General features: G+C 43.1%; 1 protein-coding gene across 1 annotated transcript in view; it reads right to left on the minus strand.

The window, feature by feature from the left end:
- Positions 1-476: 476 nt before the first annotated feature.
- ppp3cb (protein phosphatase 3, catalytic subunit, beta isozyme) overlaps positions 477-23,047 on the minus strand; it is a gene marked incomplete at both ends in the record, with an annotated part of 39,467 nt that continues 16,896 nt past the window's right edge. The window contains 12 exons of the mRNA XM_080501957.1: positions 477-655; positions 6,439-6,486; positions 7,491-7,588; positions 7,890-7,974; positions 8,096-8,173; positions 8,605-8,730; positions 8,883-8,977; positions 12,571-12,648; positions 14,220-14,359; positions 15,984-16,129; positions 18,598-18,709; positions 21,676-21,800. Coding sequence (XP_080358083.1) covers positions 477-655; positions 6,439-6,486; positions 7,491-7,588; positions 7,890-7,974; positions 8,096-8,173; positions 8,605-8,730; positions 8,883-8,977; positions 12,571-12,648; positions 14,220-14,359; positions 15,984-16,129; positions 18,598-18,709; positions 21,676-21,800 — 1,310 coding nt within the window. The remainder of the gene's footprint in view (positions 656-6,438; positions 6,487-7,490; positions 7,589-7,889; positions 7,975-8,095; positions 8,174-8,604; positions 8,731-8,882; positions 8,978-12,570; positions 12,649-14,219; positions 14,360-15,983; positions 16,130-18,597; positions 18,710-21,675; positions 21,801-23,047) is intronic.

The following is a 23,047-nucleotide window of genomic DNA, read 5'->3' on the forward strand; positions in this document are numbered from 1 at the left end:
GCACGTCATGCCGACACTGTCAAACCCCACTGGTGACCCCCTAACGAACAAGGTGAACTGCAGCTCCTCCTGCGCTGCACTGGGGAGCGTTTCTGGAGTTTCTCTTCTGCGGTGGCGCAGGTGCATCATGGGAGTTCTCTAAATAGGGCCGAGCAGTTTCAGTGAAGAGGTCCAGCCTTTGGTGGTAAAGTCTGGGTACGCTCATGTCCTTACATAACAGCTGGACGGGGAAGGGCTAGGTAATCGTGTGTATGTGTGTGTGTGTGTGTGTGTGTGTGTGTGTGTGCGTGCGTTATGTTCTATGTATATGTATATGTATTTAGTGTAGCAAATACTTGATTTTGAATGTGCTGCATCTTTCTTGTGTATATTATGCTTTATGTACACGTATCTATAAATATGGTACCGTATCAGTGCTGGACCTGCAGTATGTGTCTGGCCGTGTGTGGGGGGAGGGGGGGGGGGGCGTGTGTCCATCACTGTATATTGCTATTGCTGTCGGTCCCGTTGGGCTCCCCCATGTTCATGCGGCCCATCGACAGGCCCACGCTGTTGACGGCGTCGCGCCGTGGCGGCATCCTCTCATTGATCCGGTCCAGACCTTTGGCCTCCTCAAAGCTGCTGATCCGATGCTGCGGGGAGAAGCCTCGGATGGCTGCAGACACACACACACACACACACACACACACACACACACACACACACACACACACACACACACACACACAACCGCACACGCACGCACACAGAGTTAATATTTACCATACACATTGAGTAGAGTCTTGTGTATCCAAACCCTCTGGGGGGAGCTTTGAAGGAAAACCTTCGCAGCTCCACATTTTATTATTAAACGTACAGCTCCCTCTGATGTGTTTTTCCATTTGAACGTTTTTTCCTTTGAGTGACAATCCTTTGCACAATTGCCATCCTACGTCTGCTGCTTTAACCTGAGGGTCATTTGGGATTTGGATACACAAAGTTTTGCTTTCGCATCGACATGGTCCACACACACGTACACACACACACACACACACACACACACACACACACACACACAGACACACAGAGTGATCGTTCATCTCCCGTCTCAGTGCCGACCAAGGACTGGTTTGACCTTGCGGCTCACGATGAACGTGACAGTCAGTGCAACCCGGCCATTGATCCCAGATCAGTAGACGGAGACGCCCGGGTAGGAAAAAGCCATTATGAGACACAGAATACGTAACAAAGCACAGCGGCACAGAAGCGCTCACTCATAAAGTCCTGAAAAAACACATTTCACCTCTGTGAGGAGCTGGTGACAGTCAGCCGTTTGTTCGAAACTATGTTCTTTTTTTGCTCGTTTGCCGTTCTGCACACGGAGATTTAGGGTGAAGACAAAGAGCTTCACCTTTGATGCTGCTTAGATGCGTCAGCAGCTTAGATTTGGTCCGAACTGAGTCAATTTGTTGTGATAGAACTGCTATAATCCTTCATTTAAAGGGGCACTCCATTGATTTTAAACACGCAGGTACATTTAAAAGCTGTAATGATCATTTCCTTGGTTACCATGAATGATGCGGTGATGACCCATGAGCCCTGAATAGGTGGGGAAATATACTGGTTTGCCTTGAAAGATGCACTTAAAAACATCCTCTGATGTAGTTTGAGGAGACCCTGAATGAAACAGTGACCAAAACCATGTGGAGAGACCAAACACGGAATGTCAAGAACTGTTGGATTCTCATAGTTTTATTGTAATCGATGCATAAAAGAGGATTTCCTGCTGCTGTTTTGACTCATTTTTGCATGTAATTGACCGTGGGTGACTTTACCAGCTGGTACATATCCAACTCCAATAATCCACAATGCTTTGTGGTGCATTTAGTTCAACACGCAGCATTGTTGTGGGAGTCAATAAATAAACTGAATCTACTTCTTAACAGCTGCCCAGCAACAGTTCTGTGTGCGTTTTTGGGTCAGATGTTAAAAACGTCACTGTGAGTTGAAAGAGAACCAGACCAGGTACAAAATCTTTCTTTTTTTAAAATGTGTTCAGAAGTAGGGTGCCAAGGGGTAAATGTGTTGCAGTTTCTGCAAGACCGTTGTTAGATTTTTCCTTCATCATGTAATAACACATATTTTGTAACATGCAATCAATTGTACTGCATTTTTAAAGTAAATTGTGAGATACTGCAGCGGATATGTACAATTATGTGAATTCCCTTTTTGAAGTTCAAATATAATAACTTGCAAACCAGAAATAACGTCAACAAACATAAATATACATTATTACTGTAATCTGAATGAGCAAAACTTTCACGACTTCAGTTGGTCAAAACTGCATCATGTGTCTCTTTAGTTCTTATCTTAATAAATTAAAACCTGTACTCAAGGATCCATAAAGACACACACACACACACACACACACACACACACACACACACACACACACACACACACACACACACACACACACACACACACACACACACACACACACACACACACACACACACACACACACGAATCAAGTTGCACAATTAGATTCTTTTGAATTTTCTTCCTTTCACAACTTGCATATTAGGATTAAAAATGAACCATTAAACCTTGAATAAAAACATCTAAGCCTTTGTAAGAGCCATATAAATCTCTAACAATTTATTTAGAAGAATAACACTTATTGTGTTCAGGCTATTTGTTTCCAAATGTGGCTGACTATTATAATATGTATTTTCTTTTTTTACATAATTAGGTGAAACTAGATGAGACATCATTCTGTAAAGTGGTCACTACTAAACAAATGGACTGAGTTCATTTACACAGACGACCGCAATACACTTTTAAAGAAACGAGTTTGAAAGCTTGACTCAAGTGTCAATGCAGCACTAACCAAACATGAGGGTTACCTTATTCTACCAATTATCTTATGATTAGACGTCCAACCGGTTATGAGCTCAGCAAATAGTTTGGCAGTCTGGTAGTGATGATGACATAATGTTTGTTGCTCTCATATTGATCAGACTTATGGCCCCTGCCCAGACATTGTGTCAAGGCTGCACAGGAGGAGGTGACTGTTTAATGTCGTGTCTCTCCAGGATACGTAGATCTGGACCAGGCAGCAGTGAAACGGATCCCCTGATCAGGAAACAAGCTGACCGACTGATGAATTCAAGCGTTAACATGTTCAGAGTCATTGTGAAACAAGATTGTCAACTGTTTTTTTTACGCCTGGAGTATATGAGGACAGAAAGAAGGAAAACATACCAATGTACTCTTGTCAGACTAAATACTGAGAACTACAATTCTTTATAATCACTCTCTTTTAGATACAATTCTGTTTTTCCCCAACTGTAATTTTTTTTTCTGTCTTAAGCACATTTGATGAATGTGATGTACTACTAAAATGTTAACATTTCATGAAAACAAACCTTTAAAAATATCCAGACAGTGACAAAAAAAAAAAGTTATTCTCTGGTTTCATAATTACTGCTTGAGTGTTGCTTTGTTCTAAACAAGACATAAAGTCTCACACTGCTCATTGTTTTTGGATGAATCTTCGTACAACCTGACTTCAATTTCCTGTCTGTTTCTCCTTTCTTAATTTAATGCAGAAATACCTGATAGGCACTATTATTGTCACTCCACCTGTGGCTCCTCAATTTTATAAATGAGTTTGAGTTTGTTTTTATGTTGGAAGCGCTTTTTTTTTAGCTGGTGGAACAAATTCTGAACAAATTCAATGTGTGTGTCTTCTGAATTTGTAGTCATGTCACATATCTATCTATCTATCTATCTATCTATCTATCTATCTATCTATCTATCTATCTATCTATCTATCTATCTATCTAGATTAGGTTCATGTTGTCAGTGTCAGCAGATATTTGAGCATCTTTAAATATTAAATATTAAATGTAATTCATGGCTTATTTGAATCCATATTTTAATGTTGTGCCAAATCAGCGGAGTGCTTCCTTTTTTTATTCAGGCACAAAGTGAATCAGGAGAGTTTGTTCATCACTCATTTCCCCTCAAAACGTTGATGAATCTTACAACCACAGAGTTTGAACAGCGGCGACTGTCGTACATCCCCCTTCGTACACATGCAGCTCCTCACAAACGCAGCATGGCCCCGTATCACACAGCGGACGTACAGTCTACCACTCAGCTACGGATCATGTGACAGAAATACACGGCACAGGAGATACCCATAATTCATCGGCGGAAACAAATTATGGACTGTACTGCAGTTGAGCCAAAGACAGCGGTACAGCTACGAACACAGAGGAGCACAGTTATCTACATTCAGAAGCGTCTTCAGTTTCCTTCACCTCTTTCTTTTTTTGGTTTCAGTCATACGAAATGATTATTTAAAGTTCATTTCTCCCCCTCATCAGCCTGCACTTACTGACCCATCGTCACAGATATCCCTTCTGCTGGAAATATTCAGACGTTCATACGAAAGGATACTTGAGCTTCGGTGCAGTCCGCCTCCATTTTTCTCCATCATCTCTGGCTTGAATGGAGCCCGACAGAAATAAATCTCATTGATTGGATATGAAAAGGAAGGCAGGCACACGTCGTTAAATGGCCTTGGAAGAGCTGCCAGCGGGTGATTGACTGCATGCATAAAACTGGCAAAGGAAAACTTTCCTCAGCCACCAGTGCATTGATTAAACATGGGGCGTCTCTACAAATCACAAAAAAAAAACAAAAACGTGAAGTTCCAGAAGATTCAGACCTTGTTTTAGAACCAGTAACTAAGTCAACCAGCACAGCCCAGCGAGTAAATTGAAGTGCACAAGAACGCAACGGTCTCTGTTTGTGGAATCCAGAGATCCTGTGTGGTGAAGATAAAAAACATTTTTTTTAAACTTTCACAAGGCCCAAAATCTATTAAAAAAAAATTTCTCAGTGACAGACACAAGGAACTCACTTGGAGTTATAAAAAAAAAAAAAAAAAAGAAACCCTAAAGCACAATCTTGAAATAAAAAAGATTGAGATGTTTGACCTTAATTCAAATCTTTGTGTCTGGAGGAAACCAAGGCTCATTATACTCCTGCTGCCCTGCTCTGAAGCATGGCGGCGGCACCATCAGGCTCCAGAGGGAGTGCTGAGGAAAGACTGTGGAGCGAAGTACAAAATGTCAGTTACAAAAACCTCATCCAGAGCCCTCAAGGACCCTCAGCTCTGGAGCCACACGTGGCTCTTCAGTCCCTCTGTCGTGGCTCCACGAAGCCTTCGCCAAGTCATAATGTCAATTCTGTTCTCCAGTTCAAGGTGACAAATTAAAGTCAACGTACTTTTCAACTAAAATATGTCCCAAAAGTAGAACGATATATTCTGAATAGACTCACTGTCAATGATGATGATGATGTTGAAGGTCCTAAAACAACTAAGACTGGTTGGAGAAAAGTACAACAACTGAAAACAGCTAAAAACTGTTTAAAAAATTGTATTTTTAGAGTCAAAATGGCAAAAAATACAAATAAAAATGACCAGTTTTAGATTTGATCAACAATAAATACATCCCATGTGCATCACATCCATCTACAATTTGTAGACGGTTACAATTTAAACTCTGGGCGTGTTCAACTTGAAGGAACTGAATCCGTAGGCCAGCGTGACTTAACTTGAACACACATCCCTTCACCTGACCTCTGACTTTTCCATGACGGGACCCGAGGGAGGAGACTGATGAGGGAGTAAAAAGGAATTTCAAGCATTTCAGCAGAAGCCGATAACCTAACAAAAATTGGGAAACGAGGTGAAAAGTTTTTTGAAAACTTTCTGAACACAACGGAAAGCGGTGCAGGCCGTTAAGTCAGCCTCTTTACACCAGACACAAAAACCATGGCCACAATCTGTTCCAAGCACTACGGACCCCCCCCACTCTCTCATAGACGAGGTTGTAAAACGAGCACAAGTCGTTCGTCTGCACGTCAATCCCATATCTCTTTTTCTGCCGTAGCTTGGAGAGAAACAGACTGATGGCATGGTTTTGTTGTACAGCACCTCAGAAATATAAAGAACAGACTGCATCGCGCCGCAGTCTATAAGAGGTTTGAGTGACCCGGCCCACCTTTACAACACCCACTCCCACCCACAGCTCCGCTCTTCTTATGTATGTGTGTGTGTGTGTGTGTGTGTGTGTGTGTGTGTGTGTGTGTGTGTGTGTGTGTGTGTGTGTGTGTGTGTGCGCGCGTGCACCGTGAGAACTTCTTCTGGGGTTTCCTGTTTCTCCAGAGGAAGAAGGAGAGAAGCTTGTGCATGTTCATGTGTTATAAATGATCGGTGGTTTGATGCTTTGTTGTTAGATGCGGTTAGAAGAGCTCAGTGCATTGTGGGTAAAGAAAATCCATGACCTTATGAGCATGGGTGGCTGAGAGCGCAGCCATGCCGCACACACACACACACACTCACACAACACACACACAGTGAAATGAGTGTGATTTTACCTTCGTCGTCCTTAACTGTCTCGATAGCTTCTATGGCCTCAATGGTAGCTGAAGGATGGGCAAAAACAAGAGAGAAGAAGGAGAGAGAGAGAGAGAGAGAGAGAGAGAGAGAGAGAGAGAGGAGAGAGAGAGCGAGGGAGAGAGAGAGAGAGAGAGAGCGAGCGAGGGAGAGAGAGAGAGAGAGAGCGAAGGAGAGAGAGAGAGAGCGAGAAAGGATGAAGAACAAAGAAAGAAGGAGCAGAAGGAAAACGAAGTGAAGGCTGAAACATGCTTCTGTGCAGATACGCGTTAACATCTTTGCCTCAGAAGGCAAAGAAGTGTATGGATGAGACTGAACTCTGATCGGGTAAAAAAAAAAAAAAAGTTAACTGGGTTGATTCAGCCTCAAATAACAAAACAATTTAACCACAAAGCTCATGAAAAATGATTAAAAAAAATGTGCTGTTGAGTGACCTTTAATGAAAAATATCAAAATAAATATTAGAATGACCTTGTAAGACTAAAAAATAAACGGCACATGGCGGGCCAAAGGTTCAAATCTGAGCGAATGTGGGACTTTTTATTTGGACTTCACCTATAATTTTGATTTCTAAATCTCCAGTTGAAGGTGTACGTGGGGTTTTTTTTTTTTTCCTTGCAGACTCGGGGCATGTTTCAGGCTTTAAAACATGTGAGGCCCTCAGAGCAGCACTGGGACCGCAGCGGGGGTCAGAGGTCACCAGGTGTTAGCATTAGCTTGGGTTAGCTGTCTCACACTCATGCACACCATTTAGCTTCATGTCGTCTCGCTCTTAACGTCACTGTGAATCTCTCTCTCTCTCTCACACACACACACACACACACACGCGCAGGCGCGACCAGCAGGCTGTTAGTATCCTCAGCGCTGGTGAGGTGAGGTGAGTCAGTGAGGCGGAGGGATGAGAGGAGGAGGAGAAAAGGAGAAGAGGGCGGGGAGGCGTCTTCTCTCCGTCTGGCCTCCAGAGGTGTGATCAGGGTTAAGCTGTAAAGTGTGAGCTTGTGTATGTATGTGCGTGTGTGTGTGAAAAACTCACCACTCTGCAGGGTCTGTTTGCCCCCGGACAGAACTCCACTGGGCAGCATGCCTGTCGGGGTCAGGCCCTTCAGAGTCAGGACGTTCTCACTCTCCTCTCTGAGAAACAGAGACGGGAGGTTATATGCACATGTGACACATGAGAGGAAATAGAAACAGCGAACAGGTGATGGAGAGAGAACTACGGAGAATGACACACTTCCCCACACTGTGCACCTGCACACACACACACACACACACACACACACACACACACACACACACACACACACACACACACACACACACACACACACACACACACACACACACACACACACACACACACACACTGACATCCCCGTGAGGCAAAACGCTCAGCCAAAACATTAGTAAAAACAAGTATTTTTAGTCAACCCACCTTAGAACTGAGAACATTTTGGCCATTTTTCCAATGGCTCGGATCTTGTTTTTGATCACCTCTTTCCTGGCTGCTGCTGCGCTGGCTGCGAAACAGTCAGGAACACACTCATAAATAAGAGAAGCGAGTCGTTAAAACCGTAACCTGCACATATTGAACCCAATCCACGGCGTCCATTTAACCCGGCTGGCTTCAACGTCTCTCACCGTCGTAGATCTCGTCGCCGTCGTTCATGAGTTCGTCGTCGGAGCAGATGCTCAGGACGTTGACCAGCATCTCAGTCACTACCGGGCGAAAACACACACACACACACACACACACACACACACACACACACACACACACACACACACACACACACACACACACACACACACACACACACACACACACACACACACACTTGATGAAGGACTAACCTGTCCTCTTAACGTGCAAATAGATTTTGCAAATAGCCGTGTGGGTCAGAGTGAAGTTTCATAAGCTGGGAGGTTGGAGGAAGATGCTCTAAAGTAGGGATGTCAAACATAAGGCCGGTGGCCCGAAACTGGCCTGCAAGAGGCCCCAATCTGGCCCAACAACACTGCCCAGCAAATGTTGAAAATATCAATATATATATGAAAACTAAAGGTGTGTGTGTGTGTGTGTGTGTGTGTGTGTGTGTGTGTGTGTGTGTGTGTGTGTGTGTGTGTGTGTGTGTGTGTGTGTGTGTTACCTTTTTCTCCCACAAAAGGCAGTGACCATGTGAAGACGTCCATGAAGTTGGGCAGCCAGTAAGGGTGAGGGGAGCAGTTAAACTGACGGATGTTCATCACATTGTTCTCATATTTTAGCACCGCCGCTACACACACACACACACACACACACACACACACACACACACACACACACACACACACACACACACACACACACAGGAAAAACATTAGTTTCGTGACAAACGTCTCTATTTTGTGTGACACCTGTGTTTCTGAGCACTTCTGTGTGTCAGACCTTTGTTGTTGTAGACATCCAGGTAGTTTGGAGCAGAGAATATGGTTATGAGGGAGGGGAAACCTGTAGTCTGACTCTTCCTGTACATGCGGTACCTGAGGACAGAAAGACAAACAAACCACCACCCATGTTACAGCTCCTCCAATAAGACAGCGCACGGTGGACGAGGCTCTGCTTCAGAGAACTTTAAAGCAGACGGGGGACGAGTTGAAGGCGAGACAGCCGCACACTTAAAAACAAATAGAACAGAAATAGAACAGTCTCGGGCACGGCGGGGAAATGACAAGACGAAGTGAAAGAGCTATTGACGAAGGTACTGAAAGCACAGAGTTTTGATTCCTCAGTCCTGGATCTATTCAGTCTGTGGGTACTTAATGGTATGCATGCAAAGAAGCTGACAGGATGAGACGTGATAAACAAAGCAGCATGTATTCCATCCCCAACACTGAACTCTAGTGGTGTCCTTCTGGCACGAACTCGTCAATGGTCCACAGCAGCTTTAGGTTACGGCAGTGCTTCTCAAATGGTGGGGCGCGCCCCCCTGGGGGGGCGTGGTGGGGTGTCAGGGGGGGCGCGAGGCAGGCGCGACTTTCAGTATTAGTGTCTTTATTCATGCTTGAACAATAAAAAAAGGGCCTCCAGCCACTAGGTGGCAGCAGTGCTCAAACTAATCAACAGGCTGCCTGTTCAACCAGTAGAGAAGAAGAAGTACTACACATGAACACCGGTGTACAGAGCTGGCGGAGGAGGAGGAGGAGGTCGAGAAGTTTCTGACAGGAGTGAAAAGAAAAAAGGATGAGGCGTCAGAAGAAAAGAAAACAGGTGAGAGTAAACATAAACCTAGTAAGAGCAGAAGGTATGACGATGCTACGTCGCCCTTAGGTTTACCGTGAACACGTCGGAAACGAGGAAACACCCGTTTGTGTTTTATGCCTAAAAACTCTGGCAGCGGAGCATGAAACCAAATAAATGAAGACGGCACCTGGAGACCATACACCTGGAGACCATACACCATACACCTGGAGACCATACACCCGTTATGTTAGTAAGCCACTGGAGTTTTTTCATCGTAAACTCCATGAGTATTGCCAACAAGCCGGTCATTTTGTCAGCGCGGCATCAGTAAACAAAAAAGCCTGTTAGCCTCTTAAAAGTTGCCCACCACATCGCAAGGTGCAAAAAACCTCACACCATAGCAGATTTATTTTGATAATCAGGCGATTGTATGCAGAATGCTGGTGCCAGCAACTCATACAGTGGTTTATACAGATAAATAAATACATATTATCAAGTTCTCAATGGTAGTACAATTCGGGGGGGGGGTGCCCTGAAAAAAATTCTGTCCTCTAGGGGGGGCGTGACAGAAAATAATTGAGAACCACTGGGTTACGGTCACAGTGTCCTCCTCAAAGAGACACAAAAAGACCTATACACACCTGACAAATGACTTTCTGCATTCAAACTGACGAGCATGACTTTAGATTATAACAGGAAGCCAATAGAGGCACAGGTATAAACATATCATGTTCAAACAGAAGGATCATTTAGAGACACTAGTTACTATGTGTGAATCCATGTTTTTACACTGTGGGAGGACATTTCAGTACAACAGATATGCAAACTCAAACATGGAGTGGTCCCCAAGCAAACCGGATATTTTCTGGTTATGTATTTATTATTTTTTGCAAATGCAATTTAGACATAATTGCAGTCTTTCTTTTCATAATGAAATGTTGTCATCAGCATGTCAAACCTTGAGCTAAAAATCTGTTGTGATGGTTTGTTTTTTTCGAAGTTACAATACAGCAGGGTGTAAATTCTTATGTGCAATAAGTTATTGAACAAATCCATCAGATTTATTGGTTCTATATTGACAGATGACAACACAGTCAGCTCAGACACAAACTGTGTCTTTTAAATGTCCAAACTTGGGACAATTGACATTTTACGTAAAAAGTCGAAGAAAAAGAAAATAAATTTCACTTCATAAGCAAAGTTATCTTTTTTTCTTAATTTGAGTGAAGTTTTCTGGTAAATATATTTCACCTTCGTGTTTATTTGTTTTGTTCGTCTCTGTTTCACCCGTTAAATTAACCCTTACCATTTTCAGTAACGTCCTGTTTTATTTTCCAAAAACGAACAGTCGCAGAAAACATGAAAAACTAGTAGTGCGACAATTTCGAAATCGGTGCTACTGTCCACTCAAGCAACAGAAATCTTTTTTATAATTCTTACAAATTATACTGTTGCAGATTTTTTTTTAAACTGCTTTTTCTTTATATTTTACTTCAGTACCAATCAATCAATCAATCAAACTTTATTTTTTATAGCCCTTTACAATCACCTAGTGGTGTCCAAAGTGCTTTACAACAAAGCTATATGTATATATATATAAAACAACAAGGCTATAGCTCTTTTTCTAGTTTGACCAGATCTACATTTTATATATCAGAAGTCAAGAATGTGTGCCACGTCTCCTGAACAGTTCTTCCACCATCAGCTTAATTTTGGTTCCTCTTTGTACATTTGGAGAGAAACGTTATATTAACGACACAATTACGACTTTTCAACCCTTCATATGGCAGATGACCATATTAAGTAACTTTGTGTAACTTTTCCCTAGGTATTAATTGTAAAGTAATGGTGATAATATAAAAATATAGAAAGTAAGGATATCTTTCTCCAAGTCACAACACCTGATACCCCATTGATCCGATTTACCTTAAAAACATGACCTGTAAAAAAAAAAAAAAAAAGATGAATGGCAATTGCTTGATATATAGGGCATGTCTCTTTTCTTTAAATAACAAACGCATGGGAATTAAGAGTGTGCGGTCAATCATTTGTAGAAATCCATTCACATTCTTTTCCAATTCGCAGAATTTTTTAAGGTGTTAATAGTGATTTCTGTCAGTTTCCAGCTTTTTAAGCGACTTCCTCATGTCTAAAAAGCACAGAGGAGTATTGATCCTCCATCCTGTAGAGATTTTTAACGAGTGTTCTATGAAAGGGTTAATGCATGCAGAGCGATCAGCGCCCGTGTGATCGTATTGAAGTCGCTCTGCTTCTTCAAATGAGCATAAATGATGTGCACACTGTGCAGGTGGAGGATCTACAGCCTCCGAAGCGGTTTCCTCTGACAAGTGCACTCAGGCCCCTGCGGCAGCACCCACACCACCCATCTGCACCACAGACAAAATGCTGTCAATGGGTTCAACAAGCCGGCACACGGCACAGACACAGACACTATAGTGCTGCCTTAATTGCTGCATTATATCCGGGGGATTTTGGCTGAGGTGACAGCTGCCAGGAGTGGATTTGTGGGTCAGAAAATTCTGTTTTGCCCTATTACTATTTTGTTTAGACGAGTAGTGCAAACCAGGCATGGCGCTCTGGCTTCCTGTGTGTATTTCGCGAGGTGGCTTATTTAACCTGAATTTGGTTCGGGCTCCCGGCGGCGCTCCGCCACACGAACCTCTAACAAGGCTAATAACACGGTGTAAATGTGACAGGGGAGGGGGGGGGGGGAAATCGTGGCGGCTCTTTTTCCCCTGTAATGTGCCAATTCCCAGACAAAGAAAAATAACAACTCAAGAACGTGAAATGTCAAGGTAAAGCCATTAAATTAAATGGTTGCTCCCGTTTAAGTGGAGCGGGAGGATGGAGCTGCCACTGTCAGTCAGCTTACCCAGCGTCCTGTGCTTCGTGTGCTCTGATGATTGACAGCAGGTTGTTGGTCTGTAGGAACTCGCACACTGCTGGATAGCTGCACACAGAGAGAAGAAGCAGATCTGAAGTCAGGCACACATACAGAGGGAAGACTATCCAGTGAAATACACTTTGCATCACTAAAATGTCATATGTTATTACATTAATGCTGCCGTAAACTAGTGAACAGAAGTATCTCAAGTGGAGCTGTGGGTGATGATCCGGCCTCTTGTTTCCTCATGCGGTGTGTGAAGTGAGCAGCAGGGGGCATCAGTGAGCGAGGGCAGGCCTCACTGCTTGAGGGGACGGAGCTTACAGGAGTTGGTCTGTGGATGCTGTGTCTCCTAAACACTGGGAACCAGTGTGTGTGAGCCACAGAGAGCATGTCACAGAAACAAACTTATATATAACCACCGAGGTTATCTCCACCTGCGTCCCGTCTCCACTCCTCTTTACACTCCTCCATGCTAATTGTTTCTTATTCGCCTCTTTCATCTTCTCCTCCTCCTCACCACCACCACCACCACCACCGGCATCGCCATCACAACCCTCCCCTCATGTTGCTCTCCCTCTTTCTCTCACTGTATCTTAATATCACTCCATATCTGGCAGGAGTAGCCAGTCGTCATAGCAACAGAACCGTGCAGTCTCCCTGGGGATTGTGGGATATCATTTCATACTGAAACAGAACTGTGTGTGGTTTGTGAGTGTAGTTGATGTGCTATACAGTATGTTTTCTCCTACACACTATCTGAGTATTTAAATAAGTGCATCTATGTGTTATACTGCGGGTTTGCATGTGTACCCAGTGTGTGAACGTGTGAACGTGTGTGTTAATTGGCATTACTACGTCCTTGCGTGTACACCAAAGGTAAATGTGTGTGTCTGTCAACGTGCATGTATGTTTGCCTGCTCTTCAACAAAAGTGTGTATGAGTGTGTCTGAGTACGTGTATATTGGAGAGCATGCAGTTATGCATTTGCGAGTAAACCCAAGATATGTGTGTGTGTGTGTGTGTGTGTGTGTGTGTGTGTGTGTGTGTGTGTGTGTGTGTGTGTGTGTGTGTGTGTTTTAAATAGTGTGCGTTGCTGTTAATGGATCTCGGATGGAGTGAGAGCAAGCAGAAAGCATCTTGTTTCTTTTTCCTCCCCCATCTCTCTTTCTCTCTCTCTCTTTCTCTCTCTCTCTTTCTCTCTCTCTCTCTTTAAAACTAGCAGCATTGATTCCCACTAAAACTTATTAGATTTCTGTTTTGTAGATGAGCACCACAGCTCAGTGACACTGGGCACCTGTGGGATCCTGACATGTAATCACACACACACATACGCATGCACACGCACACTCACACACACACACACACACACGCACACACCCTCTTCTTGACAGTTAATTAATTGAAAAAAAAATATTGCTCCAACTACGGATGTTTTTTTCATATCTCTGAATATTGCATCGATTCATTCTGGCTTGTTGAGATATGGGGTTAGTTCATATCTGCGAGCTTCATAAGCACTGGGATCTATTGCTCCGAGGCGAAGAGACGATTCATTCACATTCATGTTGATTTTCCCCTCTTATGCAATTTTCTTTTCTTTTGTTGTTTCAAGAGGTAATTTTGTCCTGGTGTACCTGTAGAAATATGAGCACCCTCTGACTGTGTTGTGTCCAAAGTACTCTTGGGTCTTCTCGTTGCCAAAGTCTTCCAGGGGGTCGGCCCACAACAGGTCGCACATGGGCCCAAACGCCGGGGGCTCCTTGAACCGGTCCAACTAGGACATACATAACACACACACACACAGACACACACACGGAAATATGAACACAAAAGGCAGTCACAAAGATAAGTGTGTACAAAGAAATCACACATGCAACTGAAGCACACATTTGAAGTAAACCGCACTCATGAACACATATAGTATGAATAGGGGGAAAGAAAAACACACGCACACACAATGTGCACACACAAGCAAACACGTACTGTCAGAGCAGAGCATCGCTATGGCAACCCTCACCACACAGGGGGGAGAAGATGTCACACCAGCAGATTCACCATGGAAACACTGCCATTAGATGAGGAAGTGTGTGTGTGTTTCTCATGTCTCTGTTCATGTGTGTGCCTTTGTATTCTGTAATACTGTGACACACACACACACGCACACACACACACACACACACACACACACACACACACACACACACACACACACACACACACACACACAGGCTTGTGATTCATTTGTTTTTGTTTGGCGCTCCTTTAAAGCATTGATAAAACTTGGTATGTGTCCACAGCTGATTACAAGTGTGTTTGATCGCTGAACATGAGTCGATCACATTTTGTTACTGGAACCAACTTTTTTATGGGGGTCTTAAGATCTTTATCTGAAGTCTCTCTTATGAAGAATATCGGCTGTTAAACGGTGTATCACTGAAATGTATGCTTTTTTTTTTTTTTTTTAATGAAAAACATATTGAATATCACATCTACTTTTCCAGAACATCATTTCTACATTCTGGTTTTTGGTGTTTTATACACAGTGCAAGGAAAAAGCACCTGGAAATAACAGTGTTTTATGTGGAGCTATATAAATAAAGCAGAATGAATGAATGCATGAATGAATAGGGAGTTAAAGATACAGTACCATTGGTACTTTTGTCATTTATAAAAATACTTGAAGAGTTGCAGAGCTGCTGTCTCTCTCTATCTTATTGACTGAGCCCCCCCCCCCCCCAAAAAAAAAAAAAAAATTACATTAGCTTTATTCGAGGTTGTTGGCTTGATGATTATGTCTGGTGATGATTTTCTTTAGTATTAATTCATAAATCTGTTTTATTTCAAGAGATGTAACATTCAGGCGATAGAGCATGTTCCTTAAATTAATCGATATGCAGTGCTGACGACTGAGAAACCCTACAACAACACAGTTACGTGCACATCTCTGAACAGATTTGTGACTGAAAGAATCAAATGCAAGAGTTACTTTCCCAAGTAACAAGTAACTTTTTATTATTTTAAGGTAACTCATAAAAGTTTCGGACACAAATGAACACAAAGTTTTGTTTGAATATCAACGTTAATCTTTTACTGAAATTATTATTGCAAAATCTGAATAAATCTACATTGTTGTATTGAACAGATTTTTTTTTTAAATGCTAAATTGAGAGGTAAATTAAGTTTTATCTTTAACTACAGTGTTGCTTCGAGGTTTATCTACATGTCAGCTGTTTCCATACACATCTTCTTCATTGTGTTTTCTCATTTTCCCACAGAACATGTCGTATTGAGTGACGTCTTCAGGTAGTGATGATACTGATGCAAACCTCCAGTCACTTTTGGCTAAAAGTGCATCCACTGTTATGTGTGTGTGTGTATGTCGGCTACACGCGACGTACCTTCTTGATGTCGTCCAGCGTGTGGATCTCTGGTGAAAGCCCCCCGTGCACACACAGGAACTGCTGGTTCATCAGGGCCGCCAGGGGCAGGCAATCAAACGCCTCCATGCAGGAGTCGTACACCTGCTCGGAGTACTTGATCTTACCTGCGGGTTTGAAGGAACGGAGTGACGTTTTTAAAGCCCGAGACTAAAACAAAGTGCCCGGGGCCGTGTTCGGTTGACCAGACGTACAGTCGGTTCCCCCGTCATGTGTTTCATATCGCACACAAACACACTGCCTCTCTTGCTCGTGCACATCTGAGGGGCTCAGCCATCTCACAGGCTTCAAACAGACTCTCCCAAAAACACAGCTCGCTTCACTCGGGTGTAAAGGCGCTAACATGTAGGATTTTCCACACGGCGCCTTATTAATTTATGCGGCCATCTCCTCTCCAGCACTCTCCCGCATGACCTGCTTCTCTCCCCGCCGATGATTTAGGAATGGCACTTCCCAGATTAGTGAGAATATTCTCCTGCATCACACTGTATGGATGCAAAACTACCCATTTCTGCTTCTACTGAACTAATTCTGACCCACATATAGACGCGACGCTCTGTAACACTGAGTTTTTTTTCTCTTCTTCAACTTCTTTTTTATGCTTTCTGAAACTGTCTTTTGATTTGGCAGCTATTTCAATAACCACATCCAACACGCAGCATCTTTTAAAGTTAATTTCACACACGGGCGTAACAATACATCTGACACTAAACAATATCACAGGATTAAAATAGCTGAGAGGAGATCGGAGGGGAGCGATAGAAGCCGAGGGAGAGGAAGAAAGGAGCGTGGATTCAGATGATAGCGAGCGGGGAGGCGAGAAAAAAAAAGAGCGATAATTTCATAAAGGCAGAAAAGAGAGAGAGGGAGAGAGAGAAAGAGGGAGAGAGAGAGAGAGATGGAAGGAGACAGGAGAAGGAGGAAAGAGGTTAAGAGAAGAAAGAAAGGAGATGACAGGAGGAAGGAGGATGGAGGGAGGGAGGGAAGAGGGAGGGCATGAGGACATGAAAACCACATAAACACGAATCAAAGACAGTGAGTACAAGCATACAGTAGCCAAAATCTTTGCGTGTGTGTGTGTGTGTGTGTGTGTGTGTGTGTGTGTGTGTGTGTGTGTGTGTGTGTGTGTGTGTGTGTGTGTGTGTGTGTGTGTGTGTGTGTGTGTGAGCTGACAACTGGTGGACTGGCAATAATGAGCCCTTGCTCTACACAAGGCAGATGGAGAGGTTGACAAACACACTTCTACCAATCTCTCTCTCACACACGCACACACGCACACATTCACTCAAACATTTATGAAGGCAATTGCACATGCATGCAGCCACAGCACATGTACTTACATACACTTGTTGTACACACACACACACACACACACACACACACACACACACAGCAGATGGTAATTGAGGGCGACCACTATTCGCCAGGAGCACCAGGGGAAATTAGCTTCCTCGTCCCCTGGCCAATCAGACACAGAGGACTAAGTCCCTGAGCCAATCATTAAGGGCCAAATTAATTTGCTGCTAATCACCCTCTCTCGGACAGGACGCCGAAACTCACTGGCAGAGGAGTCAAAGACATGGAGCGAGAAAGCGAGAGACTGGGGGAGGGATGGATGAAGGGAGGGAGGGAGGAAGAAGAAAGCACGCAGCCTGTTATGAAGGGGGGAAAAAAAGAAAAGAGCAGATAAGAGAGAAGCTACTTCACGAGCTGAAATGATCACTCAGTGTATTGACGACTGGACTGAATCAGCCCTCGGGAGCTGCTAGAAAAATAATCAAGTTTTGGTTGGACGCTTCTGTCATTCGTGCAGCTGGGAATTTGGAACGTCACCAGCTCGGAATCTCCCATTTCCCATGTCAGCATCAAGAAATTCAAGTCATTGTACATGCTTGTAATACACAGCTAACAGCACAGGCTAAGCTAATGGATTCCTCTATTTCATTAGGATAGTTGGGATATAAGTTTAGTTTTTAGAAAATACCATTTCTCATCGAGTACTATAAGTACATTATGTACATCAGCTTAATTGGTCTTTGAGAAGTCTTCCACTTTCTAAGTGGGAAGTTCAAAATGTATTTTCTTACTTTTAAAAGACATTTGTCCTAATTAACACTTAGTATCTTCTAATCTGAGCGTAGACCTAACTCTTCTCCACAAAACCAAACTTTTCCAGAAGGTTTTCTACCTGTAACGTCGGCAACAGAGTAAACGAAGGTGCGTGTATAAAAGAGGAAAATCCCATTCAAATATATTAAAAACAGTTAAACAACACAATGATTTTTTTTTTTTTTTTTGTTCCACTTAGTAAAAAATATTTCATTTAACAACATAACTCAGTAAAAAGAAAACGATCTTTGTGTTTTCTATGTACACATATGATGTAGTGCCAGCGTAGAAACATTGTTGTCGTACAACTCGTTTGTCACGTTTTCGCTGAGTCACTACAGCAAAGATGAGGAGTGACAAGCTCGTATGACCTTTAGAGCCACGATGAACACGATAATGAGGAAGACAGCAGGTTAAGAAAGAAAGAAATAAAGAAAGGAAGGAAGGAAGGAAGGAAGGAACTTACATTCTTGTTTGAAGGTGAAATATTCCGTCAGGTGTCTACATTCATGGTTTCCCCGTAGAAGAAAGAGCGTCTTTGGGTAGAGGATTTTCAGCGACCACAGGTACAACACGCACTGAATGAAGAGGAAGGGAAACGCAAAAAAAAACATTAAAGCAGCACGACATTTCTAGCAGCATTCGACTCGCAGAACAAAAGAGTAATCGAGTCTCAGATTAATGAGATATTAGTCATAATCTACTGCACTCTGGCACTAATAGAGGTTAAACAGGCTCATGATATATCTACATTGCAAAGTCCTTCAGCTGCTCTTCCAGGCGACATCACAGCTGAATCAGAGCTCCTTCTCTGGATGGAATGTATGTGTTTTTTTTTTTTCTTTATGTCTTTCTTTCAGTCACAGATGTATCTGCAATTTGCACCAGCAGCGTTTCACAAGTGAAATTTTTGGCCGTTCTTTGATTTTAGTGCCTCTATCTAATGCCAATAGGCTAAAAGACATACAATTATTATGAGGGTCAATCTAACAGAATTTTTTTTTTTTTTTAAATAAGTCAATCACATGATTTGTGAATTAATTGTTAAAAAAAAAAACTGCAATGCATTTTCATATTTAAAATTCTGTCAATAATTCCGAGATGTTGATATGGCAAGTGATATTTTGTGGAGCCCTGCTCTCTAGTTTCTCTCCAAAGGTTAGAGCTCCCTCTGATTTGTTAATTTTTATTCATCTCTGCCACCTCCACCTCAGCTACTTGTCTTAAATATCTTCACACAGCGGTGTCAAACACATTTTAGTTCAGGGGCCAAATTCATCTTGAGTGGTCCAGACCAGTAAAACAGTGTCATTATAATTGTTGAAATTAAACCTTGTGTTGAGATTTTCTTCGTTGTGACACAGTGTACCTCATGAAAATGTCTCTATTTTCACAAAACTGAACAATTACAACTAAAAATCTCAACACGAGGTTGATTTTAGTGGTACTTTCAGGTGCAAAATACAGTGAAATATCCATCAAAACACCTCCTACAGCGATATGCGATATGCTTGTGTTTACAAACTCACCCTGACAGCATGACTGAGCAACATGGTGACTCGCTCTCATGCCAATATCCCAGCTCTGGACTCAATGTTGTGTTGTCTCCGCTACTCTGAAGGAATTTTTGTTTTGAAATTCTTACAGCTTGCTTGGTGTATTAGGGGACCGGATTGGAGCCTCTTGTGGGCCTCAGGTTCGACGCCCTCGTCACTCTCTGGATGGTCGACACCAGATCCTTGACCTCATCCGCCTCCACTCTACTTCCTGCATCTCCATCTCTCCACCTGTCTCGTCTCTCGCCACAGGATTGGATCTTATTGCTCTATTTGAGGTTGTAGGGTCCAGTCGAGTTACTTCACGTTACCAGTCTCCGCGCTGAGCTGGCTGCGAAGCCATCTTGAGTTTCACGTTGAGTAGCCAAAACACACACTGCACTGTTACCAAACTTTGTCCGACCACATGATTCCTACTACATAATTGCATGAGACAGAGTTGGAGTCATTTCTCGTTCACTTCCCCTCATTAAAGTGGGAAATTCAGAGCTTGACAGAGTGTCACGATGAAGCTGTTACTCGGAATCCCTCCTCTGAATGAGCCACTGTCATGAAATAATGGAGCTGCAAGCGAGCTGATCCTTTTCCCAGGGCTAAATATGGAAACAAACAGGGTTTTGACAACAATCATCGCAAGTCAGACCGAGCTGATTAAGTTCACTTGGGGGGTGTGGGGGGGCAAAAAGATGACTAGAAAACAGCTGTGGCTTTGTGTGACACGCTTTCACTGTTATCACTTGGTTTAACTCTACAAACGACTCAGAGGATCTTCTCTCACCATCACACAGTTACTGTCTCCGCTCTACCCCCCCCCCCCCCCCCCTCATGCGCCCTTGAAATGTGTTAGCAAGGTGGCCTGAATTTCACTCCCTGTGCTCCAAACTCACTCCGTGTCAGTGACATGTCCCAATTGCCAGGACAGGCTGAGACGTTCAAGAGCACCTACTCTCCAGACTCGAGTCGCACTGTTGATCAGAGGAGCGCTTTGAACAGAGAACCTAATGAAAGAGGACTTTTAACGGACATCGTGGCCTTTTTGAAGAATAAGTAGTGCTGCGTGATATTAAGTGACAATGTGCTATGTTGATAAACACAAATGTTGGAGTAGATGAAACTATCGTCTGTGCTTTAAGATATCCATCCATCTTTTATATCACTTTATCCCATTCTGGGTCATTGGGGCTTTAAGATGTGTGTGTTGTTGGGGTTTTTTTCAAGTAACAGTGCTCTTCCTCTTGCAGCTACTTCACACCAGCACAAACTGGACCCTGTTTTCTTTTCAATGTTATTCCCATCATATATGAGTCTGCGATTCCCACCAGGACATTTAAGAGAGGAGCAGTTTGTTGATTTTTAGTCATATTTCCAGTTGATTTTGTTGTTTATTGTATTTTTGTAAATTACCACTCGATCCCACTTTTCAATGTGAATATGCCGAGCATGAATGAGCAATACTGTCGCTCGCTCTATTGTGATACGTGAACATCATGATAAAGATAGATTTGTGATGTACCGTCCATAATGGACATTGTCAAAAATCCTTCTCAGCCTTTTAGGAAAACACACAAATCTGAAGGGTCCATGACAGCAGACCTTAACAGCGAGACTTCCTATTCATTGATGTTGAATTGCATCACCTGAGTGTATGTACAGGGCAACACGCACGCACGCACGCACGCACGCACGCACGCACACACACACACACACACACACACACACAGAGTGTTATGTCAGCGCTAATCTCAGGTACCTTTTGTAGATTAACAATGCATTAAATCCAGCACAGTGCTCGCTGTGCTAACAGTAAACCGCTGCAGTGACACAAGCGGTGCCCCAGGACATCTGTATAATACATTTCAGGGCGATGTCCACCGCACCGTTTCAGTTTTAGGCTCAGTGTAAGCACAATCTAGTCAGAATGGAGCTATTTTTAGAGCGGGTGCACATCCATTATGTGTTACGGTTGTGGCTAAGAGGTCGGTCCTCACCTCGATACTGAAGTAGCCCCTGTCCACGTAGTCCCCCAGGAAGAGGTATCGCGTGTTGGCAGGAGAACCTCCCACTTCAAACAGCTTCATCAGGTCGAAGAATTGGCCGTGGATGTCGCCACACACTGTTGGAAGCAACAACAAACCACAGTGTTGTGAGGACGGAGACGAGCGTTTTCAGCTCCCACATGTTAAACAAGTCAGTTGACACATACGGGACCGTGTCTGCTTCACTGAACTCCATATGGCCTGATTTGCATCTGCAGAGGTATATCTGTCCTGTCTGCTGATCTGGAAACATCACTTATCTGTGCGATAGTAAAAAAAGATGTTTAAATCTCCTCGCCGTGAAAATCTGCTCACGTCATTTCGAGGGCCATCTGAGAAAACCGACTGTTTGGCGATTTTCAAGCAAAAGCTTTGGATGGTTCCAGTTTCTCGAACATGAAGCCTTTTTAATTTGTTTGTTTGTTTGTTTTGGACTGTCACTCGGCCACAGAGCTGGCATTCTCCTGCGTTCTCTGGAAAGTGTGCGCTGATTTTCTGCCCTTTCACAAATAATGTTGTAATCATCTGTACATCTTTGATACTTGCTTTATTGAATCTAGGCTTATGGGAGGATGGAACGGGTCACTGACGACTTTGGGCAAAGTGTAAAGTGCAGTCATGTCTTTGAGTTTGAAGAACTTGTGAGCGTCTGCTAGCATTTCAGGTTAGCATTTGCTGTTACTGTCTTCCATTTTCCAACACACGACACGTAAACATAAACAAAATGAATGTGAGGATTATCTAAATGTTCTAAGACTAAATGCCACCTACTAAAAGTTTGCTCATGATATCGTTTAGATGGACGAGCAAAGTGGCTTCAAACATGTATACCGTATGGACGTGGACCAGCTTCTTTAGTTGCCGCAGGTCACAGCAGCAGCAACGATCACCCCAAATTTCTAACACCATCTGAATTTTATTGTCTTTGGTGCTTGAGCCGGTCTCACAGTGGGACGTAGGACGACTGATTTCCAGTCAAGACCAAAGATACTGACCCGATTCTCTTACGATGGCTATGTCTCGTCTGGGACGGTGGAAGATCTCACAGTGTGTAGCGGCAATAAGAGCATCAACTTCTGTTACAACTTGTAGCATTTTTGAAAGGATCCTTTTGAAGTTTGTTCATAACTTACATGATTAACAAATTAATTAGTTTTTTTTAAATACTCGCAATCTCTATGTGATCACCGTTTCTATCCTGCTGCATGTGTTTTCCCGCTGTTTTTTTCCTCAGAATTTATTCCAAGTCACTTCCAGGAGTATCAGCTTTTACGATGTGAACTCTTTGTGTTTTGAATAGTCTTCAGGACTGTCTGTCTGCATG

The sequence above is a fragment of the Blennius ocellaris genome, assembly GCF_963422515.1.
Source record: "Blennius ocellaris genome assembly, chromosome: 9".
In the NCBI taxonomy this organism is placed as follows: Eukaryota; Metazoa; Chordata; class Actinopteri; order Blenniiformes; family Blenniidae; genus Blennius; species Blennius ocellaris.